At 47.4% G+C, this 25,963-nt stretch overlaps 1 protein-coding gene across 2 annotated transcripts in view; it reads right to left on the bottom strand.

The window, feature by feature from the left end:
• Positions 1 to 25,963, bottom strand: part of CDH13 (cadherin 13) — a gene marked incomplete at its 3' end in the record, with an annotated part of 1,039,464 nt that overhangs the window by 26,236 nt on the left and 987,265 nt on the right. For both annotated transcript variants that reach the window (XM_079760072.1, XM_079760071.1), the window contains exon 11: positions 2,674 to 2,816. In XM_079760072.1, coding sequence (XP_079616198.1) covers positions 2,674 to 2,816 — 143 coding nt within the window. The remainder of the gene's footprint in view (positions 1 to 2,673; positions 2,817 to 25,963) is intronic.

Raw genomic sequence — 25,963 nt, 5'->3', positions numbered from 1 at the left:
TGTGCCCTTCTTCCCCCAGAGGGAGAGCAGAGCGTGGGCTTTGCTCTGTTCTCTCTGCAGCCATCCTCTCACTCACCTTTCCTGGCCCAGCAGCAGCTGAGGATGGTCCTTCCTGAGAATGAAGAGGTGCTGAGAGGCTATCTCTAGGGTAAACCGGAACTTAGGGAATCCGTGAATGGTTATGGCCTTCCCGGGGAAGGCAGGTGGACCGGTGCATGCTCTGTGTAAAGTCATTTTTTTTTTTGTTAAGTTTAAAAAATATATTTTTGTTGATTCCAGAGATAGATAGGTAGAGAGAAAGAGAGAGAGAGACACACACACACACACACACACACACACACAGAGAGAGAGAGAGAGAGAGAGAGAGAGAGAGAGAGAGAGAGAGAGGAATATCAATGATGAGAGAGAACCGCTCCACACTGGGGATCAAGCTCACATTCTGGGCAGATGCCCCAACCGGGTATCAGCTGTGATCTCCTGGTTCATAGGACAATGCTCAACCACTGAGCCACACTGGCTGGGCGGTTAAGTTTTTATTGAAATAGAAATGTTCATGCTTCTATAAATGCACAGCTTGAAGAATTTCCAAAATCGGAATATACCCATATCATCCAGTTTCACAAGATCAAGAAGCCCATCCACAAAGTTCCTTCTGGTGGCAAGTAAGCAGCATAAGCCAAACCCCTCGGCACAGCACACGGGGCATTTCGAGGCCTGTTTCACGACCTGTCAGCCAGGCGAGCCCCTGCTCCGAGCCAGGCATTGTGATAGGAGCTCGCATGTAACACGAGACCTAGTTCCAACCTTAGAACAGCCAGGGGCCCTCCTGCTCCTCCGCCCTGGCGTGGGCACAAATGGGGCCTGCTGTGCCAGGTCCCACATCCCCACATCCTTTCAGGCTTCTATTAGAATGCGTCATCCTTTCTCAACTTGTCCTTTCCCACTCTGTTTGGAGGCCCCTCCAAGAAACTCCCTGACTGCCCCGAGGCTGGACGAGGGGCTCCTCTGGACGTGGTTCCATCAGAACAGTATGCTTCCTATCGCCATCTTTTGTTAACTATCCCCCAAAGAACGCCTTATTCACTGGGCACAAGGACCACGTGTGGTTCATCTTAGAGCCTCCAGGACCAAGCACAGGCCCGGCTCCCTGTGGGCGCAGGTCCCCGAGCTGCTTCATCAGGGCAGTTTCCTCCGCAGGAAGTATGTCTACATATTCACTCGCAGCGGCTACAACGCTTCCCTTCCTGCCTCTTGCCTCCCAGGCCGGCGCCCTTCTGGTTTTGCTTCCTCTGCTCCGCGCGCCCAGGCGGCTCCACTTCCCGACCTGCCACTGACCCAAGCCCAGGCTCCAGGCCGACTTCATCTTGAAGCCGCCTCTGCCTGTTGCGTGTCACCCCGCCGCCTCTCTCCGCCTTGGTGTGTGTGTGAGTGCCCAGCCTGTAGGAGGGGCTCTGAGAACTCTCAGTTCACCATTGCTGAGTGTAATGAAGGCTACACATAGAGAGCCTTACACGTAATCCTTTTGACCTGTAGGTCTCACACTGAATTTTCAGCTCCGGACACCTGGCTTTTAGGAATAATAGGGAGAGCAGACCTTCATGTGTGTTTGACACAATAGACAGCTCGGCTTAACATATCCCCAAAACAACTCTGATCCCCCGTCTCAGCCAATGGCAAATCCCGCTAGTTTTGTGTCTGAAATATACAGAACATCCCCATGATCTGATCCCCTTTTCATGCCCTCCCCTCTTACCGGTCCAAGCCACCATCTTGCCTAAATTACCATCAGTTTCCTATGAGGTCTCCCCACTCCTGCCCGTGTCCCCCACAGCTGGTCTCAACACAGCAACGGAATGGTCACGGTGTTTGAACGCTACTCAGCACTTGGCCCATTTCGCACCAAGTGGAAGCCGAGGAGGTATGGGGGCTGCCCCCCTCCCTTCAGGGATCACCCACTCTCTCTGCCCCAGTGTTTGCTTCATTCATGTTGTCACTCACTCACAAGGCTCTCTGGGGCTGCCGAGTTAAAACGATCGCACCCTGGCATCTGTGATCTCGTTTCCTGATTTCCCTGTTTCACACATAAGTAGTACGCTTTCCATTAAAAAAAAGAAAGTGTATTATGTATTTTACTCCATTTTCTTCCTTTCTCCAAAATCGTGCCAGCTGCATGGGGATAGTCATTTTTGTCTGTTCACTGCAGCACCCCCAGCATCTAGAGTGGGGTCCAGCACGTGGATGCTGACTGCTAGCTTTTGAATGAACGGCAATTGTTTTGTGAGTCTGAAGCTAGCGGAGGGCACCGGGTGCTTTCCAGGGCAGCATGCCACGACTGGATGTGTACTCCGGGCACCATTCAATCACCAGGGTTGGGTGTCATCTGGGACTTTCACCTGCAGTAAGTAAAAGACCCCAAGACGAAAGACATCATCGCGGCTCCCTCACCTCAGGGCCGGCCTGAGTTGGAGCCCAGTGAGCTCTCTGCTCCGACCTCGAACGCGACAAAGACCTGAGAACTCCGGGACTTGGCTCGCTGTGTGCTTCAACATTAGCTTTCCGCGCCGCCACATACTTATATTCTTCCCCAAAACACTTCCAGGCATATCAGAGTAAATGAAAAAGATATTTACAACGGAAAAGTATGTGCTTGATGGCATTTAAAAACTTGCTCACCACTGTCGATGGCCAGGAAGAGGGCAGTGTAGACGCTGTTGTGGACGAACGGGGACTCGCGGTCCAGCACGGCGGTGGTGTCCACAGTCCCGTTGATGGGGTTAATGTTCAGCCAGCCTGCTGGATCCTTGTAGACAGAATACCTGAAAAAGTCCCAAACAAGCACCGGATTACATTCCAGACAGATTCAAGGCGTTTTCAGAGTGCTGGTACACGCTCCTGTGCTGAGTGCCCGATAATCCTAATCTTAACACAAATCCAAAAATATCATTACAGGTACAAGGTTCATTCAGAAAGTAATGGCTCAGCTTAGGGCCTGCTCCACGCTAAGCATCATGACAAGCCTGTGAGGAGGGGACTCTTCTCTGCCCATCTCCCAGAGAGGCACAGTTCACAGCTCCTCTCCTGAGTCCAAGTCCAGTTTTTAAAAATAAACATACATTTTTATTGATTTCAGAGAGGAAGGGAGAGGGAGAGAGAGATGGAAACATCAGTGATGAGACAATAATTGATGGGCTGCCTCCTGCACTCCCCCTAACTGGGGATCAAGCCCACAACCTGGGCATGTGCCCTGACAAGGAATCAAACTGTGACCTCCTGGTTCATAGGTCGATGCTCAACCACTGAGCCACATGGCCGGGCCTGTCTTTCATTTTGACAGCGATTTTATACGTCTACCTGCAAACCCCTACCTTCTAGGACCCAGCTGAAATGTCTCCTCCTGGTCAAGTGTATGAGATCCCCAGTTAGAATTAGTCATTCTCTCTCCTAGGTCCTTGCTGGGTATGTGCATAGATTAAAATGCCTGTTAGAGTGTAATATGGGCCCTTGTGCATTTGCTGCCTTCCCTCTAATTTTATTTTACTCCTCACCCAAGGATATTTTTCCATTGATTTTTAGAGAAAGTGGAAGAGCGAGGGAAAGACAGAGAGAAACATCGATGTGAGAGAAATACATCCATTGGTTGCCTCTTGCATGTGCCCTGACCGGGGGCTGGACCGGGGAGGAGCCTGCAACTGAGGTACGTGCCCTTGACCGGAATCGAACCCGGCACCCTTTGGTCTGCAGGCTGACATTCTATCCACTGAGCCAAACCAACTAGGTCATTCTCTGAGCTTCTTGATGTCAGGAAGAGGTAGACTTGGCTGAACTACTGCCTGCCTATTGTGCCTGGTTTTGTGCTAAATAATTTAGCATCACATTTATTTTTGTGGTTCACAATCACCAAATAAAGTTGGTATCATCCCTGTTTTAAAGATAAGATAACCAAGATTCAGAGAGGCTTAGCAACTTGCCAAAAGCAGCGCAGCTAAGAAGTGGCAAAGCTGGAATTCAGGACAGGTGTGCCAGATTCCAGGCATGTGTAGATCTTAACCAGGAAACAGTGTGTTACTTATGCCCAGGGCCAGGTATTGGCTATTCTGCATCCCCAGGGCCAAGATGAATGCCTGGCACAGGGTGGCTGCCTAGTAAATGTTAGTGCGGGACATCCTTTCTCTTTCAGTTGCAACAATCACAGAAACAGAAAATGCCAAGAAAGGTAACATTTGTTTCCCATTTTGTAGGTAGCAAGTTCACCCTTGATCTAGGAGTGGTTTGTGGAGGTTGAACATATTTGAAATAATGAAAAATTTAAACAGACCACCATTTATTCTCTGATTTCTCAGCTCAGAGTTTAGAATATAAATGGAAACAGAAATAATAGAGCTTTTCATGTTGGCAATGAAACAATGCTCTTTGTCTCTCCCTCTGTCATGTTTTGGTCTTGTGATGCTGCGGTTTTGCAGTCCAGTGAACAGGTTTGCTTCCTCTCCTGTGTAAGACATTGTTATATGCAGTTCAAGGCTGGGGCGTGACCTTGGGAGCTGTCCCCTAACCGCAGTGCACAGTGGGTCAGGCCTGTGCACATCACATTCCCCATGAAAGCAATGCTGGGGGTGGCAGGGGTGGTGGTGGTGGGGTGGTGGTTCACAGGCCAGCATCTCACTGTTTTCTTCCTTAACAAACAATCAGGCATCCATTGCTGTGTTATTTGTGTTTCCACAGGGCCCTTCAATTTTGTTTCCCTCTGTTATTTCATTTGGTGCCTCTTCCCATCGGAGGCCTTGGGAGGCACGCTGTGTCCTGGATCTTGATGCCAGCGTGCTGCTCCTACCAGAATCCCAGCCACGGAGAGGACAGGGCTGTGGAGTTGGCGGAGCACCCCCAAGTGTCCAGTGCAGGTGACGCTGTGTCCACGCAGTCCATCCAAATGAAGAGCTGGGTGGATGACCCTGAATGTGGGGGTCACCCTCCCCAGCCTTGGAGCTTTCTCCCCAAAAGGGAGAGCAGCAGCTCATGGCCTCCAGCCAACCTGCTCCTCCGCTGCCCGGCCCGTGGGCCCTGCTGTCAGATCTGCCCTTTTGACCAACTGGCCTAGCTCTCTGCGTAAACTTCTGACATTTTCAAAGCTGTCTTTTTAATAAACCTTTCGGTGTAAAAATACCAGCGTGTGAGTTGTTTTCTGTGCTTCTGGGCTTGAAAAATGCATATGCCTTATTAAATTGGAATTTCCGGGCAATTTATCTGTAATGTGAACTTTGCTTGTTATTGGGGAAGAAAAGCCAAATTAAAACAGGACTCCTTTCTGTCTGTAATATAGCTACGCAGGAGCTGCTTGAGTGCTCGCCAAAGCTCAGCAGCTCCCAAGTGTCAGCCAGGAGATGCCAGGCAGGCTCATTAGCGGGATCAGGCAGTGTGGGGTGTGGGGACGGGGCACCCAACCACATGCTTGGGCCCTGCACCCTCCCGGGAAGCGGGGTTACTGTCAGCAGGCCCCAGCAGAGCGGGAAGGGAGCTCTCAGGAGGGAGGCCAGGCAGGTGTGGACTGGGAAGAACTTGCAGAGCAGCGGCTGCAGCTCAGCCCTCACGGGCCCTGGTCCTGGTGGGAGGAGGAGGAGACTCAAAGGTTTGACACGGCCCTTCTGCAAGCTTCTTGGGCTCACGCTCTGCGCTGTGGGGATCCATGTTTGCTCATCATTGAGACACAAACCATATGGGCTCGTACAGCCTTCCTTTTATTTTAGATTAAGAATGTTACAAAGGAATACAGTGCAATTAGTACAGGAATAGCCAAATGGATCAATGCCATATAATAGAGCCCTGGAAATGGGCCAGTTACAGATAGATATGGATATCTAATATATACCTAATATATATTAGCCAGAGATCTATCGATCTATTTATCTACCCATCCAGATAGATTTTATAGATAACTAGAGGCCCGGTGCACAAAATTCGTGCATGGAGGGGGGTTGTCCCTCAGCCCAGCCTGTACCCTCTCCAATCTGGGACCCCTGGAGGGATGTCCGACTGCCCATTTAGGCCCGATCCGGGATCGGGCCTAAATGGGCAGTCGGACATCCCTCTCACAATCCAGGACTGCTGGCTCCCAACTGCTTGCCTGCCTGCCTTCCTGATTGCCCCTAACCGCTTCTGCCTGCCAGCCTGATCACCCCCTAACCACTCCGCTGCCAGCCTGTTTGCCCCCAACTTCCCTCCTCTGCTGGCCTGGTCACCCCTAACTGCCCTCTTCTGCAGGGTTGATCACCTCCAACTGCCCTCCCTTGCAGGCCTGGTCCTTCTCAACTGCCCTCCCTTGCAGGCCGTGTGCCTTCCAACTGCCCTCTCCTGCTGGCCATCTTGTGGTGGCCATCTTGTGTCCACATGGTGGCAGGATCTTTGACCACATGGGGGCAGCTATATTGTGTGTTGCAGTGATGATCAATCTGCATATACTCTTTTATTAGATAGGATTATAAAAGGTTTGGAAAGTTATTGTTTGATATAAGTAGCATGCTCAATTGTTTGGGAAAGCTAGACCTTTCAAAAAACTGTGTTGACTCATTGTCCGTTTGGGGGGGAAAACAGGTGGATATCTTTGTGGTGCCTTTTGACCCTGGGGCATGTTAGACTATATGTAAATGCACAGAGAGGTCTTGGTGTTTGTTCACAAACTGGTAGCATGGATTACCTGGGGAGCGGATTTGGGTTGGGGGGTGCAGGGCAGGGGGTGTATCAGAGGAAGCCTCCAGGATCCCAGGGCTTTGCAGACATGCCACAGTAATGGAAACTGGTCTACAGCAAACACTAATTGGGGACCATCAGAAATATCCTGGCTGATATTATAGGGAGGGTTGGTTTTTTTGGGACCAACATAGGAGCCTCACTGCAGCTCATCCTCAACGAGGCGTCAGTGAGGATGGGAAAGACTATGAGAGCCTGGACAATGCAAACGAAGGAAAGGGAAGTGCAGAGGGACTTCCTCGTCCTGCTCAGGAAGCAAACGGCCCTGCAAAACCTGGGAGAGAGGAAACAGCAGGCGCCTCTCAGCTCCCCATTAGTTCCAGCCCAGCGGCCCCTGTGTTAGATGGAATACCTGCATGACTGACTCACATCAACCACTTTATTTAAAAACAGAACTAGGAAGTTATAGAGTTCTCAGGGGAAGGACATACACTGGTTTCAAATAGTGCATGTGGTGGCTCTGAGTATAAAGGAAAGGGCACATTCCAAATCTTCTGACAGAAACACAGCAGAGACTCGAGGGCCAGTGAATTCCCGAATCCCAGTTCCAGTAGATGCCACAGCCCATCACAGGGCCCATGGGGATGCCAGACACTGCGTTCTTCCCTTCTCCTGGGGAGCCAGCGCGAAAGAAAGCAGCCTTAGTCACAGGAAGGACTTCCCAGGGATGCGGAGATGCCACAACCAGTGGACGTGGACAAGAAGAGCTGTCCAGAGAGTGGCCTGAGGAGGACCTCCTAGGGCGGGGAAGATGAGGATAGAGCTGGCCTCGCCTAGTGTGGGGCTATGACCTTCTGTGGCTCAGTAACAGCTGAAGACCGGGTAGGAGCTGCTGACGCCTCTAGACCCTTCCCTGGACACCCCCACCCCGGCATTTCAGAGCCCCTGGTGGTCCTCGGCACGAGGCTCTACTAGATCACAATTCCGACCAACATTCTCATGGCAGCTGCCATCTCTGAAGGCACATGTACCAAGGCTGGGTTGGTTCCCCCCAGACACTCTGACTCCGATCATGAAAATAAGCAAAGCACACTATGTCTAAGGAGATACCTCCCACCCCTGCAATGGGTCCAGTAGGGCTGGTGTAAGCCATTATCTCTGGTCCTTTGTAGGAAGTAGGAGGCGAGACCACTAGGGATCATCTTTTGTTTGGACCTCTGCACGGCACCCGACTCTTTGCTTCTGTTCTACTGATCACCCTCCATTCTCCAAAGAGCAACCAGCCTCATCATTTTCAATTTGATGTCATATTGTGTGAGTCCCTGCATAGAATCCTCTTTGGGTATAGAATAAATCCAAGCTCCTGGCCATGGTCTCCAAGGCCTTGCCTAACTATCCACCCTCATTTCCTGCCTCTTTCCTCACCTTCCCTAAGCTCTAGACACATGGGCCTTCCTTTTGTTCCTTCAAAATAGCAAATTTGTTCTAGTCTCAAGTCTTTCTCACTTAGCTCACAGATTTCCCACTTGTCTCCTTATATTTCCTCATGTGCCTTATCACCATCGAGATCTCAGCCCCAACACTGGGCTCTATGTCCCCGGCAGAGACATTGTGGATGGGCCTATCTGAAGTCTGCCTCCAACCCTGGCTGCTTTCTGACTTAGAATGTGAGCTCCCTGGGACAGTCACCTCATCTCTTCATCAGCCCTCCATGCTGGTGCCTGGACAGGGCCTGGACCACACTGACTAGGTAGGGGCTCACTTGTCGAATGAATGGATGGGTGAGTGACTGAAAGTACAAGCCTTCTTCAACAGGCTTTGAATGACCCATATCCTGGAAGACCCAGAATTCTAAAGAATTTTGTCCTGAGGTGCCCATCCATCCCTTCCCCCCTGGATGGCCCTCTCTGTCAAAAGGGCCACTGCACCGTCTTTCTCTTTTGTCACAGCCAGACTCCCACCCAGACGCTGCTGCAGACCTCCCTTCCATGGCTCAGGCTTCTTACATGCTGTCAACAAGGGCTTAGTCAGGTGAGCCCATGTGCCAGGGGTCCCAAAGACCACCCTGGGGTCAGGGACTTGCTAGGAGGACCTACAGGACTCAGGATGTCTATTCCCATGCCTGGGAATTATTACCATAGAGGACACAGAGCAAAATCAGCACAGGGAACAGCGTTGGGTGAAGTCTGGGGGAACCAGGCACCAGGTTCCAGAGTCCCCTCCCAGTGGAGTCCCCCAGGATGTGCTGAACTCCCCCAGAAATGAGTTATGATGACACATGGAAAGTGCTGCCCACCAGTGAAACTTATTGAAAAATGACTCAGTGCCCAGGTTTTTGTTGGAGGCTGGCCATGTAGCCACCCTCTGCCTAGCACGTGGCAAAATTCCTGACTTCCGGAAGGAAAGCAGGTGTTCAGCATAAACCATATTTGTTTGTTAAACACCTTAGGCACAGGGAGCCACTCTTATCAGGTAGAGTGGTAGGACCCCCCTGAGATCCAAGTTCCCAGATGCCAGCCAAGGGCCAACCTTGCAAGAAGGGCTTTCTGGGACCTCAGTCTCTGGCCTGCTGTGTTAACTCTTTTCTGAGTACAGGGTCCATGGTCCATGGTGGGTCAAAAGAAATTCGACTTATTTTTGGAAATCATTCAGTTCTTGTTTCTCCTAAAACCATTTTAATTCTAGGGAACACATGTCAAAACCCTCGAGGAAGCTGGAAATCACGAAGGAACATGTTCTGTTAGGCAAGGTGGTAGCTGGCTTCAACCCTCTCACGTTTACTTAAGGACACACTGATTAGGTGTCCTGTGTTCACTGTAGAAAATTAAGGGAATAGAGAAAAAAAGCACTATTAGAGTTTTAATCTATAGCCTTATAGCTTATGTGTAGATATATATGTGCACACAGGCATGTTCTTAATGTGAGCATACTGTTCACTCACTCATTTTGTATAAATGTTTACTGAGTGTCTCAGTGACAGGCACTGAGTGCTGGGTATGCAACACTGGATTCCCTGCTTTGTTGTAACTTATACTGTAGCAGGGAGAGAGGATTAGTAATTAGTAACTGCCCAAATGGTTATTTAATTACACTTATGATTATAATTGTGAAGGCAGTTTTCCTCACATAACACATCTTGTGCAGGGAAAGTTTTTAATATTTTTAGTATTTACTTTCTGTTGATGTATTTAGAACTGGAAGCACACATTCATTGATTGCCAAGGAGGTGCCACACAATGTATGTACATTATTGGGTGTCATTAACCCATCAACCAGGGAGGTAGATCTTATCACCCCCATTTTACAGATGAGGAGACAAAGGTTCAGAGTGAACCAGTAGCTTACCCACATCATATAGCTTTTTTTTTAAAATATATTTTTTAATTGATTTTTTTCAGAGAGGAAGGGAGAGGGATAGAGAGTTAGAAACATCTATGAGAGAGAAACACCGATCAGCTGCCTCCTGCACACCCTCCACTGGGGATGTGCCCACAATCAAGATACATGCCCTTGACCAGAATCGAACCTGGGACCCTTCAGTCCGAAGGCCGACGCTCTATCCACTGAGTCAAACCGGTTAGGGTGATCATCATATAGCTTTTAAATAGAACTGTGGTTTCACTGCAGATCTCTGTCTCCTAAACATAGCCTGTATTTTTTGTTGGCCTTGGAAGGAGTCCATGAGGGTTGTAATTTTTCTATACTATTGCTTCTCCAATGCTGGCATTCACCAGGCTTGTTGAGTATGATCGGGCCTTTTCATTTTTACCAGGTTCTCCAGGGGGTTCTGATTCCCCAGAGCTTGAGGTCCTCATTCTACCCATAATGATGAAGCTTGGAGCTGAAACCCTGGGGCTAGATCCTGTGGCTGAGTTTTTCTTAGGACAGGGGTGGGGAACGTCCCGCCCTCGGGCCATAAAGCCCGCAAAATCATTTGGTCTGGCCCCGCCAAGGCAGTAGGGTTGAGTTAATGTGTTTGAGCAAATATAGCAGGCTAATTTTTAAGTTGATAATTTTGTATGTCATGTGAATGATGTTTTAAATATCTAAATGGCCCTTGCAGGAAAAAGGTTCCCCACACTTGCCTTAGGGGGATAATTCAGGAACAAACATTTGGAATCTACAGAATGGTAACATTTCCTAACCCCCTCTCAAACTATTAACATTTCCTTAAAATCATATTTCTGTTTACAAAAAATCATACATATTTGAGAAAGGTTTAACATCATATAGCACATGTATATGAATTTAGAAATTCTTTATCATTAGAAATTCTCAAATAATATTGGTGTAAGCTGTTTTTTTATTGGAAGGCTCATATTCACAACATTTAAGTCAAACTTAGAGACTTTCCCTGGAACAAATGATTCAGTTTGATAAAGATATAAACAATAACTGAGGTCTGAGAATGATTTACTCTAAAAAATAGTCCCTCAGTCACTTTCTGCTTTTGCTAGTGGAGAGAAAGTGGTGGGCCCCAGCGAAGGTGCAGCTGACGTAGTGAGCATCATGAATCAGGGATGTGCCTGCAGAAAAACCCCTTCCTGCCAGCCCAGCCGGCTCCTCAGCTGTGAGCCCTGCACAGACTGAGCCCTCCCTGGCAAGCAGAGGGACCTGCCATTCCCAAGGCACCAGCTACTTGCCGGGCGACCTTACACATCATCCCTAAACACGCTCCCACCCCGTTCCAGGCAAGGCAAGTGGGCTTCTCAATTTTCCCAGCGAAGGTCACGCCTGCTCTCTATTTTGAGGCCATTAATCCTTTGCCAAAATTTACTGCGGAGCTCCTCATGTCGGCTGCGGCTGCCGGAGGACCTTTGTGTGCCTGCAGCAGGACTTGGCCCTGACCAGGTTCATTCTAGTTGGGGTTTCATCTTGTTTTGCTAAATCATTTCCCAAGATGACTTAGGAAGCCGTTCACCCTGCCTGTGAAACCCGTGCAAATGCAGCAGGTACTAAGGAAAGGAAGCCATGTCCTCAGGCTGCTTATAAACGTCTTCACTGGTCCTCTCATTGTTGCTTCCGGCAAAATTGATCCCAAAGAAATATAGAGAAAACTGAAACACAGATTCAATGTGCAAAGCCCAAATTTAACACTGTCAGAAAAGTCGGGAAAATGGGACCTTGATAAAGTGACTAAAATGTGGCTCTTTGAATGACAGACTGGGACTTCAGAAACTCTCTGCTCTCTCACACCCATGAGAACACTTGTCAATTCCAGATGAAAACATGTTACCACTTCAGTGTTGGTGGAAGCATTAAACAGATGCTTTAAAGACGCAACCACAAGATGGTTTCCATTGTTCATGCGCACTAGCATTAATTTCATCATTAGTGATCAAGCCTGGCTCCTCTTACGGGCACTGTCAGGGTCAGGGTTATGTTTCCCATCTGCATATCTATGTTGGTGGTTTTTCCCCAAGCACTAGTAACCACACCCAGAAACAAACAGGGGGATGACTTGGAACTTGGTACGAGTTGGAAGACGTAAGCTTTCCTTGGTGTGAGGCTTTTCGCCCATTCGTTCACTGTGCTCCTGGGTCGGAGAATGCAAATAGGAACAAGATCTGCAAGGACGGCCTGACTAGTGCCCTAGTGACGTCATGAGTGAATTCCTGGCCACGTCTATAATTGTCTCCAACATCTCACCCTGCTCAATCCTGGTGGGCAGGCTTAGTGAGGCAGCCCCTCAGTGACCAGAACCCTCCAAATATGACTCAAATGCAGCAGAGAGTACACCTGCCAATCTCCCTGAAGATGCAAGGTGCCAGGATGTTGGACCAGGGCAGGGACCTAAGTCAACCCGGACAATGAGGATGCAGCAGAGAGAAGCCAGTCAATGGCGGAAGAAAAGAGAGCAGAGTAAGTTTACAGGAGGCTCAGAAAGGAGTCGATTTGAGGAGTGAAGGGTCAGGAGAGGCCCTTTGAATGACAGCTTAGCCCTGGAATGGCTGGCAGGACACCTCTTGATGACTGTGCTGCCCAAGCCGGGTGTGGAGGGTAGTGAGTATATCATGAGATGTGGCTGGAAAAGTTCCATCAAAAGCAAACAATCATGGTTCATCTATGTTCACTCAAGATTAGTGTATGTGAAAACAAACTTATAAACAAACTTATTTTCATCATTTTTTCTTTCCAAAATAAGATCTTAATCAAATCTTTTTCTTGGTTTTGAGTTAGATTGTAGTCCCCACTTTCCTCTCCCTATCTTCTTTAGAGAAGGGCTGTGTGGTCCCTGCCCTTGAAGATTCATGCTTTGGAGTTCATGAGCTGGACCAAAGGCGTGGAGGCAGGACTTTGGGGGTTCTGAGCCTTCATGCTGAGACGGTTCCTATGAAATCACTTCAGGCCCATATGCCTCCACTTAGGACGCTGAAGACCTCGACTCACTATGGGCCATAAAACATTCTCAGGAGGAAAAAAAAAACCTGCTAATTCCAACTCTAGAGAACCTGCCACTTTTTCCTGGAAAATCTCAACATGTTTGTAAATAGTTAAAACCAAAGGTAAGTCCTCAGCACCAGCCTCCCCTTTGCTCTGGAACAAGCCCCTTTGGTTCTTGTGTATTTCTGATCAGGCTTGTTTAAGGATATTTTCATGTTAACGTCCCCTTCGTGAGGGGGAGAGTTTTCAGTGGCTGCTCATCTTTATCACCCCCAGGGCCCAGGGCGGGGGCAGGTATGGAAGGCCCACATAGCATTGATCTAATTAGCTAAGAATTTCAGTCAAGATTTGCCCCAGCTCCACGCCAGCCAGGACACTGCAGCCTGCTCCCCAGGATCACCCTCCCATCCCCACAGAGGCTAACTGGGTTCTCTCCCTTGGCCAGCCTGTATGCTGGGCCAGGCCAGGGCAGAGGCTGTGAGGCAGGGTTTCCAGGGATAAGGGTCTCCCAGAAAGTCATCACATGAGCACAAGTGGGCCAGACAGCAGTGTCCAGGGGCCTGGGCTCCCTAGACACCCACTTTGGGAGACTTGGGGTGACCAACTTTAAACAAAAGCAGCCTCTCTTTCTCTGATTTCCAGGAAGAGGCTTGGATTTCTTCTTTGCCCTGCATGCATGTGCATACTCTTAGCCCAATGTCCTCTAGCTCAAGAGATCATTGCCTGCCCATTATTCCCATTTGGTCAGTTGATCACCAAACTTTAATAACACTTTATTACAAGGCTAAAACAAAAACTAATATGAAGTGAAATTGTTTTGGTGTTTCAGAATTTGTGATGGGCAAGGCCTCCACAGCATGTGGCTCAGGTAAGGGACCTCTTTGACCAGGTCTCAGTGTGGTACAGCTTATAGGTCAAGTTCAGCTTTTGTCCACTTAAGCCAATGGCGTGGTGTGTCTGAGCCAGGTGCGTCATTTCCTAGGGTGTGTTGTCTTGAAGAAACATGCCCATTGGGAGAGCAGAGTGGGATGTCTGAAGACCAGCATGGGAGAGTTAATCAATCCCTCCGCATTTGTTCTCCGAGTTTATTTTTATTGGGTGATTAATTGACATGCCATGGCCTTTGCTCCAGCACCTGAGTCTATGAGCCCAGCTCAGATCGAAAGCATATTGGTGCCTCTGAGAAGTCGATAAAGGTGGCCAGCTGCCACAGGGCCTGCAGTAAGATGGATGGCTGAGCCTCACACTGTGCCATGAAGGTCAGTGATCACAGCCTGCAAGCTGCCACAGGGAGGGTCTTACAGGTAGCCATGCTCAGCTCAGGTGCTGGGCCTTCTCCCTCTGGTGGAGTCCAACCAGCGAGTGCTCTCAGACACTGTTCCTTATGGAGGCCAGTGCTTAGGAGCCAGGAGAGTCCGGGCTTCATATGGAGAGATCACCCCTGGGAGCACATCTTCAGTGTCCTTGACATGACTCAGTCTACAGAAGCCATCCTCAAAACAGGTGATTCCCTGGTTACTCTGTGGGAGCGAGTTGGCAGGTTATTTCCCACCACAGAGCACGTAGAACCACACATTCTCAGCCCTGGGTGTTGATTTCATACACTCACTCAAGGCATAGTTTTTGAATTCCTGCTCTGTGCCCAGTGCTCTGCTTGGATCTGGGGAGATTGCAGTGAAGAAGGCAGAGAGCTCCCTGCCCTCCTGAGACTTCCCTTCACCAAGAGCATTTATCAGCCGATACTGAACTTTGCATAGGAGGTGGTGAGTGCCCTGTCTTCCTCTGCTCTTATAGGCAGTGACTAGTCACATGTCTGGTCCATCATAGGCTTAGTCAAGGACGGGTCAACAGATAGGAAAATGAATGAGCAAAAAAACAATAACCCCAAAACATATGTATATACAATATATACACACATATCTATATCTATATCTATATCTATATCTATATCTATATCTATATCTATATCTATATCGATATATCTAAAATGTGCATGTGTGTGGTATCTATATATACATATAAAAGCCTAAGCGATGGAACAACCGAATGACCAGTCACTATGACATGCACTGACCACCAGAGGGCAGGTGCTAAACACAGCAGCTGCCCCCTGGTGGTCAGTGTGCTCTCACAGCGGGAGCACCACTCAACTGACATACCCATCCCGGAGGCCCACCAGCCCTGAGGCAGCCACTCACTCTCTCAGTAGTCCTGCAGGTCCAATCTCTGGAGAACGGGCCAGGCACCAACGGACCAGTGCTGCCAGCACAATTCTGATAGTGCTGCGGGCTTCCTGAAAGTCGGCCTCAGACACCGTGGTCACTTCCCCTCCTTAGATGCTTCACAAGGAAGAAACGATATAAAAGTAGCCGCCAGGTGGCTCACGACAACCGGTGCAAACGTCAGCTGGAGGGATCTGGATCCCAGGCCAGCAAGGGAGTCCCACCACCCACCCGGAGGGCATATCGTATCCTGCCCCCTTATCACCCTTGGGACGGGCACCAGAAGCAGGGCTCACAGCTGGTGAGCACAGCTACGGCAGTACTAGCCCTCTCCTGATCAGGACTGACTGGGCACAAGCCCAAGGCAGGCGGAGCAGGGCCAGGATGAGTGGGAGCAGCAGGCAGGAGTGGCAGGCGGCGTTGGACTGCTAGTTTCAGCCCAATCCCCACAGGCCACGTGGAGGGACCCCATCCGTGCACAAATTCGTGCACTGGGCCTCTAGTAGGGTATAAAATACCAGATATATGTTGGGCATATATGTGTGTATGTACACTAAAAATATATTTGTATTACATTATATGTAGTGTAATGTAATATAGTTATTACATCCTTATTATAAATTGAATGTTTGTGTGTTCCCCCACCCCAATTCATATGTGGAAGCCCCAATTCCCAGTGTGGCTATATTTGGAAATGAGTCCTCCAAGGAAGTAATAAAGGTTAAATGAGGTCATAAGGATGGGTTCCTGTTCTGATAAAATTAGTGTCTTTATAAAAAGAGACACAGCCCAGCCGGTGTTTCTCAGTGGTTGAGTGTCAGCCAATGTACCAAGAGGTCACCTCTTCCATTCCTGGTCAGGGCACATGCCCGGGTTGTGGGCTTGGTCCCCAGTAGGGGTCTTGCAGGAGGCAGCCAATCAATGTTTCTCTCTTATTGATGTTTCTATCTTTCTATCCCTCTACCTTCCTCTCTCTCTAAAAATCAATAAAAACATATTTTAAAAAAAGAAGAGATACCAGAGAGCAACTGTCTCTTATTTTTTTCCTCTCTCCCCTCCAGGTGCACGCACTGTGGAAAGGCCATGTGAGGACACAGGAAGAAGGTGGCCATCCTTAAGCCAGGAAAAGGGCTCTCACCAGGAACCAAATTGGGAAGAACACTTCCAGCTTCCAGAACTGTGAGAAATAAATTTCTGTTGTTGAAGCTCCCTGTCAGTGCTATTTTGTTATGGCAGCCCTAGCAAACTAATGCAATACTATACAAATATTAGGTTGAATCATGAAGTTGCCATTTTACTCGTTAAAACCCATCAAATATCAGCAATTTCATGTGGCCTAATCTAATACATAAATGTATATGCAATCAAAATGACATGTCATAATTGTGTGTTTTCCCTCAGCTGGACAGTGTTCATTGAGGAAGACATGTCTTATTAATCTCTGCTTTCGCTTCTCCCCAGGCAACCACTGACTTTTGGTAAACATTGGTGACTGATGAGTAAATTACTAAGATGAGCACGTTGAATTCCTGTTCCAGCAGAAGCCTTAAAATAGTTTCTATCAAGGCTACTTCACTCATTAAAAATAATTACCTTGCACATATTGGCATGAGCTATTGAACTGTTCACTAAGAATTTTTCACTTCATAGGAACTCAAATTAAATGTGTTTCCAACACACACACACACACACACACACACACACACACACACACACCACACCACACACCACACACACCACTCACAGCCTGGTGTCACCCAACCTTGTTGAGTCATACCACTCAGGTACACTTGTGGGACCAGTGGATGAGAACAGGTGCCTTCTTCCCAGTTCCTGAATGGAGGTGAGGGCTAAGGGACAGGGTTTCTTTTCAGAGTGACAAAATCGTTCTAAAATTGAGAGTGGTGATGGTTTTACAACTCTGTGAATATGCTAAAGATCGTTGAATTATATATTTGAAATGAGTAGATTGAATGGTGTGTAAATTATTTCTCAAGAAAGCTGTTAGATATAAGAAAAATATCTTCAAGGAATTGAGTTTGCCATGGTTTCCAAAGCTATTAAAGCAAAACCAAACCAAACCAAACAAAAGCCAAACACCCTTCCTATGATGCTCTTCAGAATATCCTACTACTGACTGCACAGACCCCAAAATGACAGAGGTATCCCTATAGGTGAGACTCAGAGAGCCCTTTGTTTGGCTCAGCATATGTCAAGCAGGCAAAAATGAAACAACATCAAAATACCTGTTTCATTTTTGCTTGCTTGACATATGCTGAGCCAAACAAAGGGCTCTCTGAGCCTCATCTATAGGTTCTTCATTCATAGTTGTAATGGTTGCAGCAGAATGGGCCAAGGTCTATCCTTGTCCAGTCAATAATGAATGAATGAGTGAACAAGCACCTTGCTCTCTGCTTGGCTTTTCTTATCAATATCTCTTGTCTATGAATGAATGCTTCACTTATTCTTATCTATGAGGGTTACAACTGTTTCTTCATGCTATTGAGGGTCCTTATTTCTCCCAAATGCAAACAGAACCCTGGTTCTGTTGCAAACTTGGCCTGTGATACTACTTCCTCTCTTGGGTCTCCGTTTCCTTATCTATAAAACAAAGGGCATGCATGTTCAATGATGGTCTCTAAGGTTCCTTCTAAGTCTAGTAAATTATGACAGTCTTCACAAAAGTGATCATTATTCATCGGTGAGCAAAAAGTTATAAAATTATTCCTGGTGGGCAGATTCAAATCAAAGTCCTGGCAGTTTTTTTTCTACATGATGTGTGACATTTTACAATACCGTGTAAATGCAGAAAGTGAAAAGGCAGACATTAAAGGTGAAAAAAATAAACAGCCGGGAAAGAATGCCTTTATAGATTGCTTGCTCTGACTTCAGAGAGACAATTTTTTAAAAAGTAAGATCATGAGAACTAGATTTATGTCCCCAGGTCCAATGCAAATGCAGGGTTTGTACAATAACCATTTATCAGCTCCCAAAGAGCTGATTTACGGCCCAACCATCCTACTTTGTATTCTGACGGTCTCAGAAAGATAACTGACAACACAGAAAGAAATATCCTCCGACTCATTGTGGATGACGGGTTATAAATGAGCACAACTTGTTTTTCTGCTCTGGAAAAAATCAGTGTTTGAAACTCTCATTAGAAATTAGTTGTTAAAGCTGTTCTTAAACTTGACTGTTTGGCCCATTGCTTTGTTATAGTTTTAGTCATTTAATTTCCTGACAATGCTGGGCAGGGAAACTACTGCCTTTGCTTCAGTACATTCTAGGTCACCTTCTTTGTCTAGATGTATCACCAGATCACCAGGCAGCCTGTGCTCAGCACACATTACACTGCTGTCCCTGTATGAAAAGGTGGGGGCAAGTCAGATGATGAGTTCGTTGGCCCAGGACCTAGTTTTATGGGAGGCACTGTGCTGGCCTGGAGTGGGTGGAGACAGAGGTACACCTTCTGGCTCTTGACCCTTCTCCCCACATAGTGGGGACTGGATTTAGTGTTTCCCAGACTGTGGGCCCTATAGTACCTGTAGAGTTCAAAGTATAGATCTCCAGGCTCTGACATTGGAATTCTTAATTTGGGAGGCTCGAGGTAGAGGCTAAATCTCTGTGATTTTAGCACCTCGCATGGGTTTTTGATTCTGGACCAGGGACAGATATCTGGGATTTGCTGAAATCTGGGGTTCTGCCATTTCTGCCAAGCAGCAGCTGTAAGATTGAGGCACTCAAGCAAAGGGTAGAGTCTAGTGCATTAGATCTAAGGGAGATCAACAGGAGGGCCAAGAATGGGCAAGAATCCTCCATTTTACCCTCCACGCCTAGTTAATCAATCACCAAATCATTTAGACTCTACCACTGTTTCTTAGCTCTCTGCACATTTTTGAATTCTCTTTGTTGCTGCTGTATTCCTGGCCAGCATCATCTCTTACGTGGCCTCTCAGCCTCTTCTCTCTTCCCTTAAGGTCTGTCTTGTGTCTGAATGCACTTTTTCTAAAATTCAGATCTGATCATAGCATCCTTCTGAGTCAGTCCTTCAGGTGTTCCCACTTCCTACGGATCAAGGCTTGGATTTCACAGCAGCCTACACAAGACCCTTCACAGTTCGCCCAGCTGTTGAGCGAATAGATCTTACGTCTGTGCCTTTGCCTATTTTATCTCCTGGGCCTGAACATCCTTTCCCTGGTCTCAGCTGGGCAATCTCTTCTTCCCTGACTCTTATAGGCAGACACAGATGTGCCTCTCTCTCTGTCCTCGTCATACTGTCCTTTTTTTGTACCTTGAAGGTCACTTTCATCACAGCTTTTATATTTAAAGTGTGGCTTATATAGCTACCTCTTCATCTCTAGATTAGGTCTAGATGCTAGAGGTCATATACATTTTGATGACTAAATATCTCCAATACCTGTGAATTAGGGGCCAATTCACATTTGTTCAGTGAATGAGGACACTCAGAAGGGGAGTCCCAGGGTAGGATGAGAGGTGACTGAGGAAAGAGTCTCAGAGAGCCTGATAGATGAGGCCTAAGCAAAAAGGAGACAGTCAAGCCCTGGACAGTGTGGCTCAGTGGTTGAGCACTGTCCCATGCACTGAGAGGTCTCTGGTTGGATTCCCAGTCAGGACACATGCTGGGTTGTGGGCTCCATCCCCAGTAGGGGGCATGCAGGAGTCATCTGAGCAATGCTACTCTCTCTCATCAATATCTATCTCCCTCTTCCTTCCCCTCTCTAAAGTCAATTAAAAAATCTTTTAAAAAAAATGGAGACAGTCAAATAGAGATATGGTGGAGAGAACATTCCAGGCAGAGGAAACCATGTGAGCTGATGAGTTAGGGAAGATCCTACAACTGGGAAGTATCTTGAGGACAGTGGGTAGAACAGAGGCCAATCAGATAGACCTGAGTTCAAATCCTGGCTCAGCCATTTAAAATCTAGGGGTCACTGAGAGAGGTACTAACCTTTTCAGCTGTTGCTTTCCTCGATGTAAAATGGAGACACTAAAACCTTAGTCATAAGGTGGCTGTGAAGATTAAATCCTATGTGGAGCATGGTCCTTAGTGTGGGGTAGATTCTCAAGCCCAGATATTTCAAAATCCTTTTGCCAGGTGAAAGTCATTGTATTTTTCTCATCAGCACCATGAGACAGGCAAAAAGATGGATCACCTCAGTTTTGGTAACCAGTTTCAGACTGACACCTCTATCTGATTTCGCTTTTGTTCCATATTTTTAAAACGCTCTACGTATTCCCTTTATTATGCATGTCACTCAGCTCTAGTTACTGTGAAACTAGAAGGTCACAACTTGGCTCTGGGCTCAGAAATATGGCACCTGTCAGGCGCATGATTTAGGAAGTTGGCCTCTCTCAGTGGAGCCACGGCGTAGTAAAATCAAGCCAACAATTCAATCTGTTGCTGTTGAATAAATGCTGGGAGAAATCTTCAGCTGCTATATGAACACTAAACTTTTTATTAGTAAATGTTTTTAGTAAGATGACATTGAAACACACTCCCCACCACTTCCCTCCTCTCCCAGTCTCATTGGAAGGAGGGCCAAGAGGCTCAACAGGAAGCAGTGACTCTGCCAGACAAAATCCAAAATATAAGATAAAAACACAACACCTTACAAGGGTAGGGCTATAGGACACATGGGCCAATCTGCGCAGGCTTGCAGTTTTAGGCTTCCCTCTTTCAATAACATTCACATCTGGCTCTTATTTTCCTTTTGTATTGCCGGAGGTGCATGAGTAAAGGTTCAACATCCACATTTTTGAAGAAGAAGAAAAAAAAAAGAGTCCAGATTTATAGCATTTGCCGATTTCCATGATGTAAATACTACCACTGTGGCCAATTTCAATTTAGTCATGACGTCAGTGAATGCAGAGTTGAGGAAGCAAGGGTAACAACTGGCTCTTGCCAGCTGCTCTGAGCCAGCTTCAGGACACCATCGCCCTAAAAGTAATAATGACCACCCGCTGGTTGGGCACTGCACACATGGTGTTTCATATCATCTTCACTATCTTTGTTTGAGGCAGGGATTATGATTCTCAGCTCAAGGATGAGGTAAGTATGCTCAGAGAGATGGTGTGGCCAGCACAGGTTCGCATCACTAAGGAAGTGGCCGATAGGACCTGGGATTGGATGCTCTGTAGCTCTCACTGTGGCACACTCACACTCACCCCTGTTCTACGTCCTCCTCTTCCTTCCCTGGGGAAGTACCTTGCTTTCTCACAGGCTCCAGGACCTCAGTGCTCTTTCCTGAGCAACCGTCCCCTGAGGCCAGTTTACCTAACTTGGCTCCAGAGGGTAGCCTGCACTCTCTCACACAATCCCTCTTCTCTGGCAAAATGGGTTCCCCTCCTGTCCCTGGATGTGCCTAAAACGCTGGCCTGCCTCTCACATCAGCTTTTCCTTATCCATAATGGTCCCATTCAAATCCTGGCCTTGGCGACCAGCCCTCCTGGGCCATCTTAGTCTCTGGATTTCTTCAACATTTTACAACGTTTACAGCCTGGATTGCTTGCTTGACTCTCAGTATCAGTAATTTTTATAAAAACGTGTTTGTGGGTTGTATTTCTTACAGCTCCCAGTAGATCACAGCTACTTCAGGGGAGAGACAGTATGGTACACATAATGATAGAAGAGCCACCAAGAATCACTTGCTCAGACAGGCGTTCAGTAACGGTGGGCAGCACAGAAAGTTCCCAACGTGTCCACTATAGAAAATTTGCAATGAAGGCCACTGCCACTTTGGATCTCAGCCCCCACAGCAGCCTCCTGAGAACAAATCAATCTATTTAAAAATATTTTAAAGCAGCACATCTCATCTCATTCTCTCTGCCCTCTAAACGATATTTAAATGCTACGAAGAGCAAGAGAAGGCTTTCCTGCGGCTGGTTGTGTAACGGGTGAGTTCTTTCGTGCTCTGGATACAGGATACACGATACCTCATAACTCCAATATCTAATCCACAGAGTTTTGGAGGACAGAGGGGGCTGACAATCCCAAATTAAGCTGGTTTGGATGGCCGTAGCTGTGACCTTCAGGTGACTTTGTCCAAGCCTCAGAAGAGCATGGCCACCTCGCCATGTTTGAGCATGCCCAATGCGCACCACTGAGCCTGCACTTCTGGCTGTATTTAACAACCACTGCAGCCATAATTAGAGCACAGAACCCTGATGTTATATAAACATGGTGCTACCAACGATACAGGTGCAAACGTGAAGCCTGGCAGCGTCAGAAAGGCTTGCGCCTCCACCCCTGGACCGCTCCTCTGGAGCCCAATCATCTCACAGTTATGATCCACGCCGCGGAGTTGTGCCAGAGAGAAAATTATGCAAGGACCTTGCTTGATAGAAGAGGCAGCTGCGAGGCCCTGGGGGATTTATCTTTCAGAATTTTCTGGCCCTGGGTATGGGATTGCATGGAGTCCACGTCTGGCACTCATCAGCCAAATTCTCTCTTGTCGTGGGGCGTGGAAGTCAGTGAGAGCAAAGCTTGACAAATCTGGGAATCAGAATGTCACTGTCAAGTGTGTCTTCTCAGTGGAATTTCATGACCACTTGTCTCTTACTATTATTTTGTCTTAAAAAGAGGCAGAAACCAGAGGAGATAAGTTAGTTTTAGGAGACACTGACAATGCCCTGGCACCTTTAGCCCTCAGTGCATATCAGGCTAGTTTCATGTGCTGGCACCTCCTTTTCTGGGCCTGAGACCTTGCTCTGGCAGCCAGAGCCCTTTGCCCACCTGTGCAGTGGGCTGGATGTGCCAGGAAATTAGCTCCCCAAGGAGAAACTCTCACCAATGACTGATGGGAGTTGTGTACAAGTACCCCAGCTCCCTTGCTCTGGGTGGAATAAACCTCCATGCGCTCCTGGGGTCCCCCAGTGGGGCTGGGCTGCTTTGCCCACAGTGGTGGCTGGCTAGACCAGGCAGAGTGCACCGGCTGCGTTCTCTTCCCTGACCCACTTCCCATTCCCTTGCAGGTATTTTATGAGATCACCCCCCAGGTAGACATTTGTACCCAAATCCTTGTCCTGGTGTCTACTTCTGGGGCCGCTCAAACTAAGACAGTTGTGTCAACAGAATTCCTATGAGATAGTGGTTAATTCTTCTGGAAGCCAATGCCTGGACCAGCATGAAGTGACTTCATCAAGGATAGTGGTGAGTTAGTTCCAATGGGCTCTCCTGAGTGTCTCTACAATACGGGAGGAAGTAGAGAACAGCAGGGACTGAATGGGGTTTCTATGAATGAAAATTTATAGAAAAGTGTCTGGTGGACCTGCAGGGTGAGGTTTTAAAGAGTTGCCGTGATGAAGTTACAGAGAGACGACAGGCTTTGCATGCAGGGGAGCTGGTTAATTGACCTATATTTTCCTAAACTACTTCCCTTACTCCTCACCAAAGCCCCAAAGGAAGGTGTTTTATTAACCCTCACAGACAGGGAGGCACTGAGATACTGAGAGGTTAAAGACCCACATAGCGTCCCCTGGAGATTTAAACGAGAAAATATATGCCAAGACCCAGCCCTTGGCTTCCAGTAGGTGTTCACTTAATAGTATGTCCTGTTTCTTTCAAATGGGCTGGTACAGTCCTTCAGAAAGATAGGCTGGCTCCTTTCTCAGGTGCTCGAGACTGCTTTGGGTGACAAGAAGAAAGATAAGACTTGGGACTCTCATAGCTGGTAATCGTTAAGTAGGCAATTCAGACCAATTCTCTCACTGAACATGATGTAAGGAGTTGGAAAAAGTATATATAATAGGAGAAAATGGGAAAGAAGCCAGCATAGGTTAGAAGATTATAGGAAAGCCATCAGTGTAAGTCTTTATTTTGGGTGTCTTAGAAAGTTTTGCTGGCAATGATGTCAGTCTGAAAATTGAGCAATTTCCAAAGAGTTTGTGATTCTGGAAAGAATGAGCAAGACTGAAAGATTGTCCCACCCAAGTAAAGAATCATTAGAGAGGCCAACAGGGGAACAAAGTGGAAATCAATGGTGGTCAAGGGATGAAGGTGGGGGTTAGGGGAGGGATGAATAGGCATAGCACAGAGGATCTTTAGGGAGTGAAATTACTCTGCATGATACTCTGTATGGTGGATATATGTCCTTATAGATTGGTCTAAACCAGCGGTTGCCAACCGGTGGTCTGTGGACCACTGGTGGTCCGTGAGGTCCAAAAAGTTGGCAACCGCTGGTCTAAACTCATAGAATGGACAGCACCAAGAGTGTACCCTAATGTAAACTAAGGACTTTGGGTGATAATGAAGTATCAATATAGGTTCACCGGTGGTACAAATGCACCACTCTGGTGGGGGACATTGATAATGGTGGAGGCTACGCATGTGTGGGAGCAGGAGGTATATGGGAAATCTCTATATCTCCTCCTCAATTTTGCTATTAATCTAAAAGTATTCTAAAAAAAATAAAGTATATTAAAAAAGTGAGCAAGTCTAGGTTTTCCCAGCCTATGGAAAACAAACCGAATTCATCAAAATGGAAGATTTTTATCAAGCAGACAATATTAAAGGTAAGTTGTATATATTGGTGAAAGACTGTATAGCATCTGATAGAACATTCATCAAACACGGAGGGAAAGCAATGACATTTGGGAAAGGGGAGGGCAGAAGACATCTTTCCCTCACAGCCCCCAGCATCACATTTCTTCTCCCTTCATTTTGGTAAAAGTATCCTGGTTGCTACACCCCACCCCCATTACTAAGGGGAAGGCCCTGAACTAGGCTAGGCCATCAAAATCACTCTCAACTCTGCCTCTGCGCCTGGATGGACAGTGGAGCCCAGCATTTTCATGCTGCTGCCCCGACCCCTGACCCCGCTGGGGTCCCCCCTGCTGTGGCACCTGCCTGTCACCGTGTCCTTTGATTCTGTGAGCTGCTGCATAGCCTTCTAACACCTTTTGCGTTTTTTGCATGCTTTCCAAAGTTCATTTCTGTTGCTTGCATGCAGCTCCAACAGATAAAAAGCCCATTTCAGAAATGAGACACTACTTAGAAATGCATTTCACTAATGCTGCTGCTGCTATGTGGAAATAGAGGTGCCAGGGGCCGTGAGCTCCAAGCCCCAGGCTGAGTGTTAAAGTCCTGCTCCCTCACTGCAGCCTGCAGAAATGCTTGCAAATATTAAAACAAACAACCGCCTGCAGGAAGTCCTGGCACTGTCGCCTGGTGAGGTGAGCAAGGATAGAGTGGATGGGCTCTTAAATACCAAAGAACAGCTGCGAGCGAAGCACTATCCAGCCCTGAGCAAGGGAAGGCAAATGTGAACCTCTGATGAGGAAACAGATGCTGTGTTCTCCACAAGCAACTCTACACAAAGCACAGGAATAGCCCACATGATTATTACACAGACTTTAATATTTATGCCAGCATGAACTCATAGCCACAAAACTCCACTTCACAGCTTTTGTGGAGTGAGGTGGGGGCATTTATGAGCAAAGGCATGCCTGAATAGATGCAGAAATGCACTAAATGATAGCAATAAAACTCTCCCTCTCGAATCCAGCTTTCGCTTTATCCGGTACTAGCTGGAAAACTCTGGCTCAGCAAATAACAGTCACCTGAGATTACCGATGATGTGCACAAACAGATGGGCATATGGAACATACTCATGTTTTTCTCTTAAAATCACGAGAGTAATGGGAAAAGGTAGTTGGCAAAA

Source organism: Cnephaeus nilssonii, assembly GCF_951640355.1.
Source record: "Cnephaeus nilssonii genome assembly, chromosome: 20".
In the NCBI taxonomy this organism is placed as follows: Eukaryota; Metazoa; Chordata; class Mammalia; order Chiroptera; family Vespertilionidae; genus Cnephaeus; species Cnephaeus nilssonii.
The sequence above is the reverse complement of the archived record's forward strand: the minus strand, read 5'-3'. Positions and strand labels throughout refer to the sequence as shown.